A 20490-nucleotide genomic window follows, 5' to 3' on the forward strand; every position below is an offset into this window, starting at 1 on the left:
ATCTTGGAAGAGGCAGGGAGTCTCCCTGGGGAATGATGGGTAGGGAGAAAGGCCCGGGCACAGACATCCACCTCAGAACCTCTGCTCAGGGGCCACCTGGGTGGCTCAGGGCTCTGTGCTGACAGCTAGCTCAGAGCCTGCTTCGGATTCTATGTCTCCCTCTCTCTCTCTAACCCTCCCCTCCCACTGTCTCTCAAAAATAAATGAAAACATAAAAAAAAAAACAACACCTCTGCTCAGAAGAGGGGCAGGCAGAGGGACCAAGACAGTTAGAGAGGGGGTCCCTCCCTGGTTGCATTAGGATGGTCTCTAGCGCCAGGCCTCAGTCTTCGGTCACAGGTGGGGGAATGAGCTGCAGCTGGAAATTCTCATTCTGGAAGATGCTGTTGAAAGCAGGGCCACTCTGGGAGCCACTGAACGGCCTGTAGCTGTCGCTGCTGCGATTCTGGGAGAGTTCTGTAAGGAGGGCCAGCTGCAAAGGAGGGGACACACATTAACCACGGTGAGTAGGGGCAGACAGTCTGGGTGGGTGGGTGTGAAACAGAGTGGGGGGCAGTCCTCAGTTCCCTGGCCTCGTGGCCAATTTCTACACAAGGGACAGCACCGCGCTGCAGGGTGTAGACCCCAGGCCTGCCTCTCACAAGTAATGTGACTTCAGGCAAGTTCATTTCACTTTCAGGGCCCAAATTTCCTCCTTTAATGATGAGATTGCGGTGGGAACGTCCTACTCTGAACATCCCATGCTCTGCGTGCTCCTGTCCCGGCTGGTGCAGGACCCTGCGCCCCCTCCCCACATGCCCTGAGCTGAGGTTCTCTGCATAGCTCGTTCCGCACCGCCTCTGACCGCTCTTCTGCAACCTGGATAGCGCCAAGTGTCCAGCTGCCACTCTGGATTCAGGGACCCCACCTCTCCTCTTAGAGTCCTGCTTCCCTATTTCCACCAGTGGCACCAGCAAAATCCTCTATTAGCGGCTCTGTTCTGAAAGACCAGGTAAGGTTAATACCAACCCAGTGGGAAGCCAGGACTATCACCCCGAGGTACTCTGCAAAAGTAGGGAGCCGAGGGCCTGGGCTTCATGGTCACAGAAGAGGCAAATCCTACACCCAAGGTCCTTCACCTGGACAGGGCAGCTGTGAGGAGTGAGCCATCAAAGTCTGTGTCACCTCCGTAGGTACCTCTAATAGTCCAGGGTAACTGTAAGGAGTGCCTGTTAGGTGCCTGGCACTAAGCTAGGTCCTCTACACATGTACTATTTTTTAGTAGCTTATATAAACACTAAAAAATATATTTTGAGGGAGAATATGTGCATGAATGGTGGAGGGGCAGAGAAAGAATCCCAAGCAGGCTCAGCACAGTCAGTGCAGAGCCCAACATGGGGCTCGATCCTACAAACCATGAGATCATGACCTGAGCCAGAAACAAGAGTTGTACACTCACCAACTGAGCAGCCCAGGCACCCCCACACATGTACTATTTCTAATCTTCCACAATCCATCTGGATAAAACACCCAGAGCCCTGAGAGTTAAATTAACTTGCCCTAAGTTACTCAGTGGTGAGTGGTAGGGTGGGATTCAAACTCAGGTCCATGGGGGCAATTTCTGCTCAGCTGAGCCAGCGACAGGTGTGCCTTCCCTGGAGATAACTGCTCTGTCACCTGCCCTGCTGGGAACTCTGTCTCCTGGCTGATCCAGCTAGTCCCTGACCCTGGCAAGGGGTTTTCTCTCCATCCAAGCACTAATGGCACAAGACTCACATGTCTCATTTGTCACTTCTGTTGAAAACTTACTATCAGGATTATGGTAACTGGAGATACACCCAAAGGACCTCTAAGTTCAAAGTGCCAATTTATCGAAAGCAATCCAGTGATATGTGTCGGGCCCAATTCACAACACTGGCTCCGAAGCTCCAAGTTACTCAGCTAAGGATGCACGGGAGGGGTGCTTGCTCAAGTGCACGCACTGCTGGTCAAGCAGGTTACAGAGAGATGCCCCTTGCTCTGCTCGAGCCCCATCCTGTGCCACTTCTTATCTTCTCCAACCCTCTCAGCTGCCTCCCAGCCTGGGAGTTTCTCCACAAGGACAATGTACAGTGCTAGGAACAGAACAGACGACAGAGGTGACATAAACTCAAAGTTCCTTCACAACCACAAAAAAGCTTTCTATTTCCTAAGAGAAGATATTTCTGTGTTATACTTCTGTAACTTTGATCTGGAAACCAGGAATCCTGAAAAATGGCTCAACAGTTTGGGGCAGCAGAACTTCCTTAGAGGGCCCAGGAAGCTCCTGGGGCAGAGCTTGGCTGAGGCTGAGAAGGGACAGAGGTGATGCCAGCTCAGTAAAGCTGCTGGACCACATTCAGGAGAGCCCTGGAGAAGTCCGTGGGAATAAAAACCAACTCTCAGAGAGGGAACATGACTTTTCCTTGGGACTACCAAGCCACCCAGCAGGCATCTGCATAAGAACAGGGTGGGAGAAGGGAGTTCAGGCCTAGAAGCAGACACACAAACAGTCTGTGCGAGCTCGGGGATAAGCTCAGAGAACAAATCTGGCCCGGCAGGAATTTGGGTAAGACTCGGGAAATGAAGGAGGTGGTAGTCTGGACTCCACATCCAGGTTATGGAGCTCCAGGAAAGTGTTTCAACAAGACACTGGGGTGTGGAATGAGTACCCAGGCAGCAGCATGGACCAAGGACAGAAGACCTGCAGTGGCCTCTGTGAGTGACCGTTTGGAGGGAAAGGGAAGAAACACAGAGGAGGAATAGAGAAGACACCTAACGGATCTCTGGGGGAGGGAGGGCGCTGCAGGGTTTCTGCGCTGGGGGCCTGGACAGGCCACCTGGGGACAGGCAGTAGGCAAGTAAGGGCGAAGGAGCACAGCTGAGATGCGCCTCCGGGGCACCCAGACGGATGCTGTGGGCTGACGGCACGCAGCTCTTCCGCTCGGTTCCCTTCTACAGCTCTAGACAGGTACTCAGAGTTTGAGGCCATGGCCCTTTGGAATGAGGACCAATCTTCCTAGGCCTGTGAGGAGTGAGTTCAGTGTGGCCATGTGTCTAAATTCTGGACAAGGGAGGTCACTGGAAGTGGTATACACAGTGTCTAGGAACTGTCTATAAATAGAGAGCTTACACTCTTCCTCCTCTTCCTCCCCCTTGCTAGTCGGAGTGCAGACATGCGGGCTGAAGCCAGAGTGGCCATGCTGAGCCACGCAAGCATGAGCCACGTGTGAGGGACGGCAGGAGGCAGAGCAATGTGGAGAGGTTCACGGAAGGCGCCGTGGGCTGCCCGCATTTCCACTTCTGTCTTGCCTAAGCCCCCGGGACTCAGTATCTGCCTCTCATGGCCAAACCACATGCAGTCCGTGCATACGTCCAGCAGGGGCTGGGGCTTAGGGCATCAGTGCAAACACCGATGGCCTTCTGTGGCCTCAGCGAGGAAGGGACACACATCTGCCCACTCTCTCTGTATCCTCTGCTAAATCCCGAGTGCTCCCTGGGGCTGGGGCTCCACACGGCCTTAACCAGGGTTCCAAACTGAAGAGGCGGCAGGAGGACCTGAGGACACTGCATTTCCCAAACAGTATTTATAAAATGGGAAATAAAAATTTAAACCATTACATAAACATTACCCGGGAACTTCCTCGGTAGAGACGGCAAAGCTGATCAAATGCTTGGATTTGCTGTGGGTCCAGCACAGGTTCTGAGGCTGCCTGGAAATTAGAAAAGATAAGGTAAACGAAACCCATGGGCAGAACTCTGTACTTGGCCAAGGCTGAAGCAGAACATGGTCTTCCTTTGTGCTTTTCAGTGGGAATCCATGCTACCAGAGAAGAGTGAGAGAGATTTTACTGAACACTTTCAAAAGTCCTGTGGTGCGGCCCCCCAGGCTGACTTGTGTATGGACCTTCCCCACTGGTTCTTAAGGTTCCATACTTACAAGCTTCCTTCAGGGCTTCTGGACTCCTCTGCCTTTACTATGCAGAGCAGTTTAGCTCCCACTAGCCTCGCATTCCCATGTGCATTACTGAATATGGCAGGCAAAGCCGCCCTTTCTTACCAGTAGGTGTTGGGGTGCATTATGAATACCAGATCAGGGGCGCTCCTGGGTGGCTCAGTCAGTTGGGCGTCTTGACCCTTGGTTTTGGCTCAGGTCATGATATTCTGGTTTGTGAGATGGAGCCCCATGTTGGGCTCTGTGCTGACAGTGAGGGGCCTGCTTGGGATTCTTTCTCTCAAAATAAACAAACTTAAAAAAAACAAACAAACTAAATACAAAATCCTGTCATCTCCCTGTCTCATTATAAAGCTGGCAGCCACATGGGGTTGCAAGCTTAGTTGTTTGCTTTTTGCAAGAGGTGGAGTCTAACTTATTTCTACAGCTGTCTTGCTTTGTTTCACCCACGACTGTGGCCAACAGGCTGATGCTGTGGTTCCACTCTTGGTGGATCTGGTCCAACACTCTCACCTGAGAGGGGAGAGGGGATCCTGGATGAGGCAGCCCTGGGCTTTGGAGTTAGACGTAGACTGGAGTACCAGTTCTGACACTAACTTGCTATGAGGAAGTCACGTCTCTGAGCCTCAACTGCCTAACGTATGAGACCAGATAATGCTTGCCTCGTGGGATCACTGAAAATTAAATTAGATGAGAGGCATATTTAAAGTGTCTTTAATGAAGACACCTGGGTTAACTGGCGCTCAGTCATGACCTCGCAGTTCATGTGTCCGAGCCGGCTTCGGATTCTGTCTCTCCCTCTCCCTCCGCCCCTCCCCTGCTCTTGCTCACTCGTACTCTCTCTCAAAAATAAACATTAAAAAACATTTAAAGTGTCTTTAACTTGCCTGGCACCTCACAAGGGCTCAGTATATGCTAGCTTTTTTACTACCATTTATACATGTACCCCGAAGTGCTGCCGTTAGGTGTTTGTAAATCAGGTGAAGAGAAGTCTTTGTTTGGTCTTCATTATGAACCCGCATTATGTCTCCCTCTCTGTCCCACCCCCACTTGCACTCACTCTCTCTCAAACATTAAAAAAATTTTTTAATGTTTATTTTGAGAGAGACAGAGAGAGAGAGAGAAAGAGAGAGAGAGAGAGGGAGGGAGAGAGAGAGAGAAAACACGTACATTCAAGCAGGGGAAGGGCAGAGAGAGAGGGAGAGAATCCCAAGCAGGTTTAGCACTGAGTGCAGAGCCTGATATGGGGCTCAACCTCAAGACAGACAGACTACGACCTGAGTCGATATTAAGAGTTGGATGCTCTTGTAGGAAAAATATCATATTTTTGGAGATAGAGTGTGTGGAGTGTCACACTTCTGACAGATACCAGGTAAAAAAACACAGGGGAGATCCAAGCTAAAGATCTGTAAGTCTGAGAAATACTATATACCCAGCTCAAAGCAAAACAAGAAAAAATATAATTATCTTTGAGACACTTAACAATGAAAAACGGTTTTGCCACCTGATTTCCTGAATCCATTTGGTATTACTGGCATTACCTGGGGAGGAGGCGGGGCTAAGGACCAAGGTGATACATGCCTTTTATCGCCATTCAAAACCTCAGCTCTGGGGCTTGCCACTGCCACAGTCCACACGACAGGGGCCCAGCCACCCCCATTTCACCTGTGCTTATTCCCTGGCTACTCCGCGCTAAGATTTAACAAGGGAGGCCCCCACAGAAACAAGTCAGCAGGAGACTAAGTAAGGTGCTGGCAGATGGGAGTTATGGTTAGGCAAGTTAATTAAAAAGGAGGTTTAAATGCCACGTTTGCATATGATCAAGCAGCAAGAGCCAGAAAAGGTCTCCCCTTATAGAGGTACTTTTATAGAACAGTCCTTTGCCTTGAACGGATATTATAAGAAAAAAAAATCTCATGAAATGTACTACTGAAATTTGCTACAAAAATGTGGATGGTACAGGCCACTCACGGTGATCCACTGAAGCAAGTCCCATCAGACTCTGCACTGAGAAGAGCTGTCTGGATGCAGATTTGCTAATAGTTGTATTTTCCTTTCTGCTTTTCTTGCTAGGGAACTCAGGGCTAAATGCTCAGCTGCATAGACTAGCGACTGCTAAGGATGTGGTGGCAAACGTTTATGTATGCAATTACAACCCAGTTTTATATTATTCTTTAGTCATACAGTTTTTAAAAAAAATCTAAATTTCCTCATTTATTTCAATTATGTATGTATTTTGGAAACCAACATAAATCACTTCAGGAAAATACAGGTCGGGTCAGATCATAAGTAGGAAATGCCACTGCTAAAACAGAACCCTGCTTTCACCCCCAGGAAATAGCACCTGACAGACAAGTCTACTCCAGGCGCAGAATAAATGGCGCCAGGCTCTGCGAGTTTGCTTACTGAGGCAGAAAGCACAGAAGCCTCAAGCGATGGTCCAGCTCATGTTTTCTGATCCAGTACTTCTCAGATTTTTAAGGTGCATAAGAATCACCAAGAGGTCTGGTTAGCAAGTCTGGGGTGGGGTCCGAGATTCCGGGTTTCTAACGCGCCCCCCATCTCCCAGTGGTGGGGAGAATGCCAGCGGCAGTCTGCACTTCCGGCAGCCAGGTGCTAATCTGTACTGTGGCCAGAGACTTCCAGTCCTGCGCCCTGTGGGAATGGGAGGCTCTCGGGTTACTTTGCCTCCCATTGATTTAACTGTACCAAATCAACCACTCAATTAGCATTTCTTTTTTCTAATGCACTCAGAATAGCGATGTTGGTTTTCAACACTTACTAGGTTCACAACCAACCCTTGGGGATAATAAGACAATTATTTAATAAGGATGTTCCTGCCATATGGTTTATTTTGAATCTTATGCAACTGCAAGCCCTACACCTATTTTACTAAACAAGAGCTCAGGATTGTGTAAACTGAGGAAGAGAAGGCTACGAGATGTGCCTAATATGAATAAAAAACTTAAGAACCAATTAAGGGTCCATAAACAGGGTCTTTACCTTATAAACCCTAGTTTCCCCTTTGCTAGGAGAACACATAAACACATAACACACAGACTCAATTTCAAACAACACGACATGCCAAGATCAGTGTGCAGTGGTAGCTTGTCAGGGTCTTTTCCTCCTCCAGGCCCTTAAACTCTTTGGAAGTACCATAAGAAAGGGTTTCCAACCATGACATCCTTCAGAAACTGAAAAATGCATTTGTTCCACGGGTGTGAAATAACGGAGGATTACAGGTCCTATCATCCTGGGCAACCAGACATTGAACTAGTGGAGCGACCACTGGGGCCGTCCTGGGACCCTCCGGAAGCGAAGTCCCTGCAGGCTGGAGATGCCCTATTCTTGGCCGGGCCACGATACTGTCACTGCAGTAAAGCGAAGGCAAGTCATTGGAGGCAGAGTGGAAGAGCGAGCTGGAGACGTGCCCAGCGCCTAGTAGATGCTCACCTTAGAGGCCTTCCTGGAGTAGGACAGTATTTTTAAAAAGGAAGCACACAGGAAACGCCTAGTAAATCACTGACGCAAGCGGACTCGAAGCGTGGGGTGGGGAGACTTGGAGGGGAGGGTCAGGGCCTCTGGGATGGCAGCTTGTCCACAGAAGACCCGTTCAGCCGGTCCGCGCCCTGCCTCTGCCGGCTCCCGCGCCATCGCCTCCAGGCCCATGAACTAAGACCCAGTTCCAGGGTTTTTAACAGTGTCTCTGGAGCCCCTGCTACTATCAGGCCTGAGGTACAAGATGAATGAGAAGGGCTTCACGTCCCCGAATCTGTGCGGCATGAAAACCCTGCAAAAACATTTCACCTTCTCCAGTGCTGATAAAATATCTAGTTGTTATTGTGCCTCAGCAGCCTCTCAAGCTCTGCGTACCTGCCAGGGCAGGCCTTGTTTGCAACCTGCTCTCGCGTCATCTACATAAACCAACAAAATGTCTCTGCTATGCAACATTTTCCGGCCCAGACTACACTCTTGCACACGAGACATGGAAGTGTCAGGTCAGCTCACTTTCTGGAACGCCTCCTCCGTGAGCCCCAGTCCTGACAACCAATTAGCTTCCACGTGAACCGTGCAGAACCGTTACGTCGCACTCACTAGGTATAATTCTGTCCATTAGACTGTGAGCTGCCTGAACACCAGAACTGTATCTTGGTCACGCTCTAGTCCCCATGCTCCACATCCAGCAAATGCTCAAAAACAACTGCTGCTGAACAATCACATGCCCAGGAACTGTCCAGTGTAGGTGTCTGAACAGGCAGCCACTTGGCTCTCCTGGTCCAGTGTGAAATCACTGGCTTTTGTCTTCCTGTTTTCAAGAACGTGGACTTGTAAAGATTTTTTTGTGATTTCTGGCACGTTTGTCCTCTTTTTCAGAGAAACACTGATTTCATTTGATTTAATTTGCTTTTGGAGCAAGGATTATTTTTAAAATATCAAAAACATAGGTACCAACCCTTTTAAGAGGTAGGAAAATTTACCAAGCAAGTGGGGACTAGTTAAAAGCCTCTGTTGTTGCCCCAGGACTTCCTAGGGCAGACCCCCCACATGGTGGGGCTGTGGCCTGTGGCAGGGAGACTGGGCCTGCTCCCCACGTGTGGCTGGTGGTTAAGAGCCTACACACTTGGGGCGCCTGGGTGGTTTAGTCGTTTGAGCGTCAGGCTTCGGCTCAGGTCATGATCTCACAGTTCGTGGGTTCGAGCCCCACATCAGGCTCTGTGCTGACAGCTAGCTCAGAGCCTGGAGCCTGCTTCAGATTCTGTGTCTCCCTCCCTCTGACCCTCCCCTGCTTGTGCTGTTCCCTGTCTCTCAAAAATAAAAAAAATTTTTAAAAACACATTAAAAAAAAGATTTAGTTTAAGAGCCTACACATTAAAGCCATTTGCCTAGCCCCAAACCTGGTATTGATAGTCACCAGACTACACTCGTAGGCAAGTTCCCTGATTTGAGCTGGTTGGTTTTGTTTGTTTTTTGTAATATGGGATAATAGCGGTGCCACAGAAAGTGGCTGGGATTGGGAAGCGATGCATACAGCACTTGGTAAGTGCCTGCGGGGTTCTAAGTTCTTATTTAGGGTGATTTACTGGAGGGGGCACAGGCGGGCCCAGCACGCACCCCACACACGCCAGTCTACATGGGACTGTGGTCACGTACATCTCCTCCTGATGTGGCCACTGAAAGGGAAAGAAAGGAGACGTCAGAGCACAGTGCAGTCCAAAGTGGCAAATGTGGCAAAGGACGGGATGTTGAAGATGGAGAATGGGGAGTAGGGGGAAAGCTTTGAGAAAAGGAGAGCTCCTCAAGGACAGGGCCTCTGTCTCCTGCTTACTGGCTCCCACACTGCTGGGCACAGAGCACATGTGACGTGATTGCCTGCAAGCCTTTCTCCTTGTCTCACGCTCCCCGGAGCTTTCTCACGAGCCCTCCGCGGTGCAGCAAGAACACAGGCACGGACTCTGACAGACTTGGGCTCCAACAGGATTCTGCAACAACTAGCAGAGCGGCTCTGGCCAACTTATGTAGCTTCTCTCAGTCTCTGTCATTAGCTGTGAACTCTGCAGACTTGTTGTGAGGACTGGAGATAACATTTGGGCCTCGTGCCTATTTGATGTTCAATAAATGGCAGCGATTACTGCGATTGTGGCATCTATACTCCCAGGAGAAGAGCCTGGGAGAAAGAAGCTGGGACTCAGGAGCCCTGAGCTCTAATTCTGTCACAGCCCCCGACATAACCTGGACAGGTCATGGCTCTCCAGGCCCCCAGGTCTATATTCTGATTGAAAGGCAATGCCACCAGAGGCACTCTACCACCAGGGCGAGACTACCATCAGATAGTAAGCATTTAGGGCATGAAGGTTTCAAGTAAGAAAGTAACATTTACTGAAATTACTCGTGGCAGAGGAGGAGTTAAGATGGAGGACAAGTATGGGGACCCTGGGCTTTCCCTGTCCTTCAGACAGAGCTGTTCTGAGGTCAGACCGCTCGGAACACACAGGAAACAGACCTGCAGAGTGGCAGAAGGATCTCTACGTCGGAGGGAGACAGTGTGGCAGGTGCAAGGTGCGTGGAATATGAACTAGGGGAGGGAGCCCCTTCCGTGGAGAGATGAAAGGGAGAGAAATAGAGAGGGGTTGAGAAGGTGGGGCATTGAATTCTGCAAGAGGAAAATCTCTCTGGACCATGGACTGGGCTACAAGAAGTACTGAGTATCCTGAACGTTTTTTGCAAACAGCGTTTGAAGCTCAAAATCTAAGAGACCTTTTCCAGAGTGGAGCCTTGGCATGTGCTCCTGGGGAGGAGGGAGCTGGCCCGGAGAGCATAGCATAGGGCGGTGTAGACCTCTCTGGGGCACACTGGGAGAGAGCACTCCCCTTCCTAGCATACTTTTGGAAGAGGGGTCTTTGCCTCCCCAAGGGAAAAAGGCCCTGTAGGTGCCAGCCAAAGGCCTTTCATCAGTAGGGTGGAGAACCTCTACTCTGGAGGACACGGGACAACCCATGTGGTGGCGGCTCCTCTAAGACTGGGTTTTGAATCCCAGCCACACATCAAAGAAAAAACACAGGAGAGATTTGTGTGTGGCGCAGGGCAGGCTAACTGCCCTGCTATTCCTCTGTGAGGGGGCCTGACAGCAGGGGTTTAGATCCCCGGTCAGTCCGGGGACAGGGACGAGAGATTAGGGTGGTGCCACTTCCCCCGATGCCAACATGGTGGCACAACACAGAGCACAACTCAGTGGCCCCCAGCGAAGGTGGGACCTGCTTACACCAAACAGTGGCCTCCATGCCTGGCAACTGTTCACCGGGGCAAGACGGCCTCGGAGCCAGCGCTATGCACTGAGTGTACTGAAAATCGTGCCTCAAAATGATGTGGACAGTTATTTCTTTTGCTCTTCGTTCTTCTTTTTTTCTTCTGGAATCAGGCTCAGAGTTTCTTGTTTGTTTTTTTCAATTCCTTTTCTCTCTTTTTCTGGCTCCCCCACTTTTTTCCAGGGTTATTCAACAACAAGTAAAAGCACAGCTAGTTAAAGTCCAAACACTCCCCGCTGCAAGCAAGGAGGAGCTCTGCAGGGGACGGAGCAGTGGGAGCGAGCAGCCAACACAGCAGCAGAGCGCACACGGCACACGCCAGAAACACGTCCGGAAGCGCCAGGCCCTGGACGGCGTCTGCCGAAGACAGCAGTGCTCTCAGTGCAGGAACCGCGGCGCACTTTTAATACACACACAGACAGAAACTTAGCCAAAATGACAAGATGGAGGAATTCCCCCTAAAAAGAAAGGTCAAGAAGAAATCACAGCCAGGGACTAGCTCAAAACAGATATAAGCAATATATCTGAACGAGGAGTTAGAACAACGGTCATGAGAGCAGTAGCTGGGCGTGAAAACAGCACAGAAGACACCAGAAATCCTTGCTGCAGAGATGAAAGACCTAAGAACTAGTCAGGAGGAAATAAAAAATGTTAAAACTGAGATGCAAAATAAACTGGATACACTGACAATGAGAAGTGAGGAAGCAGAGAGAACAGGTAAAATAGAAGATAAAATTATGGAAAATAATAAAGCCAGAAAAAAGAGGGAAAAGAAATAACTAGAGCACGAGGGGAGATTTAGAGAACTAAGAGATTCCGTGAAGTGAAACAGTATCTGTCTCAAAGGAGCCCTGAAGAAGAGCAAGCAAAAGGGGCAGAAGTTTTATTTGAACAAATTCCAGCTGAGAACTTCTCTAATCTAGGGAAGGAAACAGGAATTCAAGTCCAAGAGGCATAGAGAATCCCCTCAAAATCAACAAAAACAGGTCAACACTATGCCGTATCACAGCAAAACACAAAGATAAAGAGAGAATTCTGAAAGCAGCTAGGGACAGCAGGTCCTTAACATACAAAGGGTAGACATATAATGTCCGCAGCACACCTGTCCACTGAAACCTGGCAGGCCTGAGGGAGTGGCAGAAATCTTCAGGTGCTGAGTGAGAAAAATATGCAGCCAAGATTTCTTATCCAGCAAGATGTTCATTCAAAATAGAAAGAGAGATAAAGAGTGTCCCAGACAAAAAGTAAAGTAGTTTGTGACCACTAAATCAGCCCTGCCAGTAATTTCACAGGGATTCTGAGGGGAGGGAGGGGACGACGACCAAAGCAGCAAAGACTACATGCAAAGGACCAGAGGACGTCACCAGAAACACCAACTCCTACACAATGGCACTAAATTCACATCTTTCAGTCATTGTTCTAAATGTAAATGGACTACGCTTCAATCAAAAGACAGGGTATCAGACTAAAGAAAAATAAAACCCATCTAATAGCTGGCTATAAGAGACTCATTTTAGACCTAAAAACACCTGCAGATTGAAAGGGAAGGGGTGGAGATCATGCCTAGGGACATCAAAAGAGCCAGAGTAGCTATACTTGTATCAGACAAAGTAGATTTTATTTTATTTTATTTTACTGTTTTTATTTATTTTAGAGCGAGAGAGAGACAGCATGAGCAGGGGAGGGTCAGAGAGAGAGAGACCCAGAATCTGAAGACAGGCTCCAGGCTCTGAGCTAGCTGTCAGCACAGAGCCCGACACAGGGCTCAAACCCAGGAACTGTGAGATCATGACCTGAGCCCAAGCTGGATGCTTAACCGACTGAGCCACCCAGGTGCCAGACAAAATAGAGTTTAAAACAAAGACCGTAACAAGAGATGAAGGGCATTATATCATAATTAAGGAGTCTATCCACCAAGATCATCTAACAATTGTAAATATTTATGTCAACTTTGTAGCATCCAAATACATAAATCAAAGAAACTTATTGATGATAATACCATAACAGCAGATTTAATACCCCACTTAGAGCAATGGATAGATCATCTAAGCAGAAAATCAACAAGAAAACAAAGGCTTTGATTGACACACTGGACCAGATGGATTTAACAGACATTTAGCACATTTCATCCTAAAGCAGAATACACATTCTTCTTGCCATTACTCGTAGCTTTTACTGCACGATGATACGCGAACTAGGGCAACCAACTGCGGGCATCAGGGACACTGCCACAAAGACCATGACGGCCCTGAGAGAGTAACAGGTTCAGTCTAAGATGCTGTACAGAGGGTGTGATTTGCCAAATCAGTGTGATGCACAAAGTCAAAGTGGGAGATTTGCATTCGATCCTAGTGTGTCAAATCTATAAACACAAAGACCCCTTCCCAGTGTTCCCAAACCATCTAACCTACCAGCAGAGGATTGATTACGGGTGATTTTCCAATTGGAAGAGAAGGAAAAACACATTTGATGCTATCTGCCAGAGCACATTTCTTTCTTCCCATGTAATGCAGTGATAAAGCTGAAAATTAAACTGTAGCTGAACATTAGAGGGATTAACAGTGACAGTCTCGGAAATGACCTTGTAACACTCAGTGCGAAAGTACATCCAGTGGAAAATGAGGTCCCGATGATAGAAGAAAGCCCTGGGGAGAAGGACACTGGGCTGCGAGAGCACATGTCAAAGCTCAGTGACTCACATGTGGTAGAAATGAGAGCTGTGGTTACATCAGCTGCAAGGAAGGAAACAACTAAGACTTTCAGGATCCACGGACTTAACTAGCGCATCAGGCTTCAATACAGCAAAGCCGCCAGGATCTACTGCCACCCCGAAGGCTGGATTCCTTGGAATGGGGATAATAGAATACTAGGAGTCCTGGATACAAAGGCTTTCAAATCACAATGAAGATAGGGCAGTCACAGAATCTCTACAATAAATAAGGTCCTGACATCAAAACCCCAACATTTATTTTCCTAAGCGTCTTCCCACACCAGCACCTGAGCAGGCCAAACCAAGTTTACCAGAGATGTGGGACGCTGGATATGATTCTGGAACAAATTATTTGTCTTTCCTGCATTCCAGGAAACTTCTGGCATTTTTGCAACGTGCCAGTGGGGATGGAGCTGGAGATGGAGTAGGACGAATGGAATGGGAATCGTATTTTCTCACTTCTCTCCCCACTGCCTGCTGTTGGCCTCACTTTTTAAATCTTTATGTTACAGGCTTCAGTCAGACTTTTGCCACTACCTAAGCTGTCTCAAACTAGTGGTCCTTAATATTGTGCCTAAAATGAAACCCTGGCTTCAGAGATACGGATGAGTGAAGCCACATTTCCTTCCTCCCCGCAAACAGGAAACACCCTTCGTAAAGTTCCCATCGCCACCAGTTTGCTCCAGACAGATCCCTGACCTCTCACTCGTCATTTCCTAATGTCTCAATGCTCTCAATAGGTCACAATTAATAACGAACTAGGTAACGAAATAATAAAATAAGCAGATGTGTCACTAAGGTGAATGGAGAGGGCAGGGAAACGCCTGACAGAATGTCTCTTACAGAGATTTCACTTAGAGGAGTAACCATAGCTCTCTCTAGAATGAGCACCTCTTGGGCACAGACGGCGTCAGGTGGGAGATGGAGATTACAAATGCCTGACTAGGAAATACCCATAAAAACCCAAGACTTTTAATACCACAATTAAAGAGAAACAACACAGCGGCACCTGGGTGGGTCAGTTGGTTGAGTATCCAACTCCTGATTTCAGCTCAAGTCATAATCTGAAGGTCATGGGATTAAGCCCTGTGTTAGGCTCTGTGCTGACTGTGGAGTCTGCTTAGGATTCTCTCTCACACCCTCTGTCCCTCTCCCACTGACACACTTGATCTCTACAATAAAAAAACAAACAAACAAAAAAAACCAACCCCAAAAAAACAGAAAGAAAGAACATAGTGACTTCACAGCAGTAGGAAAAAATGCTGGATTAAGTCAGCTAAGATGTGAAAGGAGTAGCAACAGCCACTACTGCAGCAGCTAAGTTACGGAGCAATCACTACTGTCGCCACTGTTCCAAGTACTTTGCATGTATTATATCATTTAATTGCCACAAAAACCCTACCAGGTCAGTACTTTTGTTATTCTTATTTTACAGTTAAAGCAACTAAGGTCCTGGGGTGCAGTGCTGTGCCCAAGGTCACTGTGGTTGCTGGTGGAACCCACACCTGAATTTGGGCAGTCCAATTCCAGGGGTTTTTTTCATTTGCCCTGCTCTTGGCATGAGTCTGGAAGAGGTCTGACAGTCCCTTTGAAGGGACACAAAAGGCTGTGTCAGGAGCAGAGTAGGACTAGCTGGGGACCAATATGCCTAGGCCGTGCTCTGACAACACTGAGGGCCTCGGACCTCTCTCTGGGATTCTTCATGATTGTGCTTTCTAGTTAAGGAAACTGATCTCATTGGGCCTATGAAGTCTTAATAAAAGAACCAGGAGGGAGAGCAGCTGATGAAATGAGCTACAGTGATTAGTGTCATGCTTAAAAATCCATTTTGGAGAAGTGAGCTACAGAAGCCCCTGAGAGCGGACAGGATTAAGGACTAAGCTAAGTTTTTAGAACAAATAATCCTAAAATTTGTATGGAACCAAAAAAGACCCCCAACACCCAGAGCAATCTTAAAAAAGGAGAACAAAACTGGAGGTATCACAGTCTCAGATTTCAAGATCTACTACAAACTTGTAGTAATCAAAACAATACGGTATTGGCACAAAAACAGATACATGGATCAGCAAAACAGAATAGAGAGCCAAGAAATAAGCCCACGAGATACGGGCCATTAATGACCAACAAGGGAGGCAGGAGTGTGCAATGGGAAAAGTACACTCTCTTCAGGAAACTGTGTTTACAAAACTGGACAGCTACATGCAGAAGAATGAAACTAGACCACTTTCTTACACCATAAATAAAAATAAACTCAAAATGTATTAAAGACCTAAATGTGAGACCTGAAACCATAAAATCCTAGAAGAGAGGACAGGCATTATTTCTCTGATACTGACCATCCCAACGTGTCTGTAGATAGGTCTTGCTGGGGAAGGGAAACAAAGGCAAAAATACGCTACTGGGGACTCATCAAAACAAAATGCTTCTGCACAGCAAAGGAAATAGTCAACAAAATTAAAGGACAACCTACAAAATGGTAGAAGACTCTGCAAATGACATATCTGATAAAGGTTAGTATCCAAAATACATAAAGAATTTATATAACTCAACACAAAAACCCAAATAATTCAATTAAAAATGGACAGAAGACATGAACAGATATTTCTCCAAAAAAGACATCCAGATGGCAACAAACATGAAAAGGTGCTTAATCAAATGCAAATCAAAATGACAGTGAGAGTTGACCTCACACCTGTCAGAATGGCTAAAGCAAAAAAATTCAAGAAACATTGGTGAGGATGTGAAGAAAAAGGAACCCTTGAGCACTGCTGGTAGGAATGCAAACTGGTGCAGCCACTGTTAAAAAAAAAAGTATGGAGGTTCCTCAAAATATTAAAAATGGAATTACCATATGATCCCCTACTGGGTATTTACCCAAAGAATATGAAAACACTAATTCAAAAAGATATATGCACCCCTATGTTTTACTTACAATAAATGACAGTATTATTTACAATAGCCAAATTATGGAAGCAACCAAAGTGCCCACTGATAGATGAATGGATAAAGGGGTGTGTGTGTGTGTGTGTGTGTGTGTGTGTGTGTGTGTGTACACACAGGCACCCGAATATCATCCAGCCATAAAAAAGAATGAAATCTTGCCATTTGCAACATGGATGGATCTAGAGGGTACCGTGCTAAATGAAATAAGTCAGAGAAAGACAAATACCATCTGATTTCATTCATATGTGAAATTTAAGAAACAAAACAAATGAGCAAAGAAAAAAAGAGACAACCAAAAAACAGAGTCTTAACTACAGAAAGCAAACTGATGGTTACCAGAGGGAGGTGGGTGGGAATGTGGGCGAAACAGGTGAGGGGATTAAGAGCACACTTATCACAATGAACTGAGTAACATATGGAATTGTTCACTTGAAACTAATACAACACTGTATGTTAATTATACTGGAATTAAAAAAACACCTAACTTCTTCAGTGAGAGACCTCACACACAACACACAATGAGAAGGCAGTTTTGTACACACTCTAGGTGCTCATGAATATTTTATGCCATTACAGAAGAAATTCTGAACTTGGCTCTGACACTAATTAGTTGTGTTGATATCCTTGATGTCACTTTATCTCATTTATATAATAGAGAAAATATCTGCATAGCTTACCTCATGAGTCTCTTGTGACGGATCAAAGTGGGGAGGGGGAAATGGACAAATACATTTTCTGTCAACTCTGTAATCTCTGGCCTTACTCTAGTTGCCTTCATGTTTAATGCATACAGTAGCCCAATGAGGGAGACCGTACTGCCTCTAATTTATAGGTGAGGAAACTGAGGGTCAGACGTGTTAAATTACAGTTTGTAAGACACATGTTAAACTACTTCCTGATGACGAGTCTAGGCCTATAACTATACCATGTTGGTGCCACATGTAAGGTGCTATGTGTGTAGGGTGTTACGGACTTCCCATGGGCCATCTCAGCTGCTGAGGGCGCTGGGAGAGCGTTTACCTGAACAGCCACCAGGATCCTTGGCGGAACGACCCATAACATTAGCACCGTGTAACACTGCCTCATTAAATAAAGGAACACGATAATTTTTGTTTGGCTTGTCTATCTATCCATTTTGCTTCCTCACAAAAATAACTGTCGCCACTTGGGTTTAAAGTCTCTGATACCCATATAGTCTACCTGTCGACGCTTGCCTACGCCTTGCCTAATATGCTTACAAGGCAACAACAATCTGAAGGAAAAATGCGGTGGCAAAAACTGAAAATCTCATCATACCTAAAAAAAAGTTGGACTTGTGAAAACTTTTAGGCAACTGCAGAATATAATTTTAAACTTTAAATAACTAATATCATTCCTTGGTCAAATTCATTAAAATCTGTCAATTGTCTTGACAGGAATTATTATAATTATTACAAAAGTTAGGTCACCTTAGTTTAAATGCCTCAAGGGCATGGGAAACTCAAATTCCCAGACACATTAAAGAACTGCTGGGTGTTGCTGCCCGCAGCGTGATGTGGCATTATAAGCGGAAATTAAAACAAAGGCAATCCCGGGAAATAAAATGGGTGACAACTGGGCTCGGCCCCCCACCCCCTTCCTTCCTGAGAGCTGCCCGGTGCAAACTTAGGTTCTTGCTTCGTGGTATATCGTGGTCTTTCCTTTTTGTCAGGAGGTGAAGATCTACAAAAGTCCAGGAAGATTTATTTTTATGGGAAGCAGAGTTACAAAGAAAGCTTCTTAGTGGGGTGGCGGTTTTCTATGGCTACTCAGAAATCCTCCTTTGTCTTATCACTGACCTTATTAAAAACATAAATAAAAACAGGGAAATCATTTACTTCGTATATGTAATTAAGGCCTGCTACCCTTTGATTATCTAACTGATTGCTGACTACTTAAGAAGAAAGCTGAACAATTATCTTGATGGATGTCACTGTGGGTCAGCAATTACGACAAAGAGCTCTTCTGAGGGCAGTGTCCTTAATGATTTTCCATCAGGGCCGTGATTGCCAGAACATTTTCAGTTCTAGTATTCCTGCCCATCTTAACAAGACAGACCTAAAAAATGATTACCTGATAACAAGAGGAATACAGAATCAAATGGAAAGCACGTTTAACCTTAAAATTAGCAAAACCCAATACAAGTTCACAGTGTAATTACAAATCAAAAGGAAAAGAGCGCTGATGCACTGTGGTTGTACCCTCCCTAGTTTAGATGTCAATTCGCTGGTAAAGAGAAAAGCTTTTGGACCATTTCTCTCTGTAGAACTTGGTTGTTCGGAACTAAAGGGCAGGAAGCGGAGTGATAATATGGAAACTGAATGAAATTAATAAATTAAGCTATTGTTTACTGTACCTTAAAAAACTCTCCCAAAACGGCAGAGACTTCCAAATCTTGCCATTATAACATAACAGTACTGAACTAGCCTAGTCTCCTCATAATAATATAAAATCAGCCAAAATATACACACTTGTTGTTTTCTAACTTTGGACAAAAAGCAGATAGGACTATAATCCTCAAGAGAAGGGAAGCATTCAAAGTGAGTCCAGTGATTTCACTGGAATTCTGTCTGGAGACACCTTCTGGACTGTGGCACAGGGAGGGAGAGACGAAGTAGACCGTGGCAGTCAGCGGAGCTGAGGAGTTAGGAGTTTGGGGATAGGAAGTGAGTAAATTTGAAGAGGAGGAAGCTGAGTTGAAATTGAGCTGAGCTGAAAATCTATATGGGAGTCCTCTGAAGTTCATGGCCTGATACTCAGCTGCACATATATGGGCAAGATTCCAGAAGTCTGGCAGGGAATAGGTGCTAGAGAGCTAGGAGTTAAATGGAGATTCTAGAGGCTGCAAAGTCCGCGAAGATATGGGAATACTAACCAGCTAGAGTGCAAGGACTTTGAAAAACACTCTGGGTATCCAATGAGACCATCAAAAAGCAGGGGTATTCTAGACCTGGCTGAATAAAGCTTAGAAGTATCAAAAATATGTAACTGATTTAACAGTAAAAGTAGCTCATAAGTCTCTAAAGGAAGACGACAAAATCCAGATGCTCAACAACACAGCATCCACAATACCTACCACACAATCAAAGTTTCTAGATATGGGTGGTAGGAAAACACGATTTACAACCAGGAAAGCGGCATACGGAGAGTTGATCAGTGATGCGATTACCAGAGCCCCCAGGTGATCCTGAGAAGACTCTGGAGCTAAGATGGCCTGGAACCAGCCTGCATTAATTAATTAAAGGGGTTCTGCCCTTTCTAAGCCTTCAATGACGAGTCATCAGATGCGGGGTGCTCTCAGGCAGAGAGAGGCTGTCATCATTGGCAAGGCAGATAAATCTCGTTAGCTGAGGACAATTCCTAGAGACGGATGAGCTGAGGGCTGTCAGTTACTAAAACTCCCAGCAGTGGAGGGAATGAGCCCTTCTCCTTCTTCTGAAAGACGAGAGAAGGCGCCATTGCAACCTTAAGAAAATAATAGTAAGAGTTACTGCGAACAACGTATTAGAAACAACACAAACCACAAGAAGTGGAACAGCATTTTAAAATGAGCTGAAAGAAAAAAAATAATGTGCTCATCATGGATATTTTACAAGTAACAGTCAATAAAAACTTCTCAAGGAGGAAAGTCCTTACAGATTCCTTTGTGGGATGAACTTGTACTTTGGCTCAGGAGAGTCTTGGGCCCTGCAGTGCCTGTCCTGGGCTCCGGGGCGGTCGTTTACTGCCAGCACACAGGCCTCCGCACGCGCTCCTCTCGGCACTGAAGCCCTTCCCCGTATTTCTGACGCGGCAGTGTAAGTTGCAAGGAATCAATACCCTACGGACGCATAAAACTTTTCCCCTGGGAATCAAGGTGAATGTGAGGGGCAAAAACCGAGGTGATACAAATGTATCACTGTAATGTTATATGAATGTTTCCAATTTTGATAATTGTCCTGTTTTAGGTAGTGAAGATTTCACAAAGTTTCATTCAAGATTCCTCCTCCCCAAATGCTTTAAACTATCCCTGAACTCTACTCAGATATATTTTCATTATTTTTTCTGACACTTTCATTCGTTCA

The 20490-nt window shown here is 46.3% G+C and overlaps 1 protein-coding gene across 3 annotated transcripts in view; it reads right to left on the reverse strand.

Annotated features, from left to right (window-relative positions):
* Nucleotides 1–230: 230 nt before the first annotated feature.
* VPS8 (VPS8 subunit of CORVET complex) overlaps nucleotides 231–20490 on the reverse strand; it is a 238633-nt gene continuing 218373 nt past the window's right edge. For all 3 annotated transcript variants that reach the window (XM_029939720.1, XM_029939718.1, XM_029939719.1), the window contains 2 exons: nucleotides 3630–3710; nucleotides 231–472 (listed from right to left, as the gene is read on the reverse strand). In XM_029939720.1, the coding sequence (XP_029795580.1) occupies nucleotides 323–472; nucleotides 3630–3710 (231 nt within the window). In that variant the 3' untranslated portion in view covers nucleotides 231–322. The remainder of the gene's footprint in view (nucleotides 473–3629; nucleotides 3711–20490) is intronic.

This window comes from Suricata suricatta, chromosome 5 (assembly GCF_006229205.1).
Source record: "Suricata suricatta isolate VVHF042 chromosome 5, meerkat_22Aug2017_6uvM2_HiC, whole genome shotgun sequence".
In the NCBI taxonomy this organism is placed as follows: Eukaryota; Metazoa; Chordata; class Mammalia; order Carnivora; family Herpestidae; genus Suricata; species Suricata suricatta.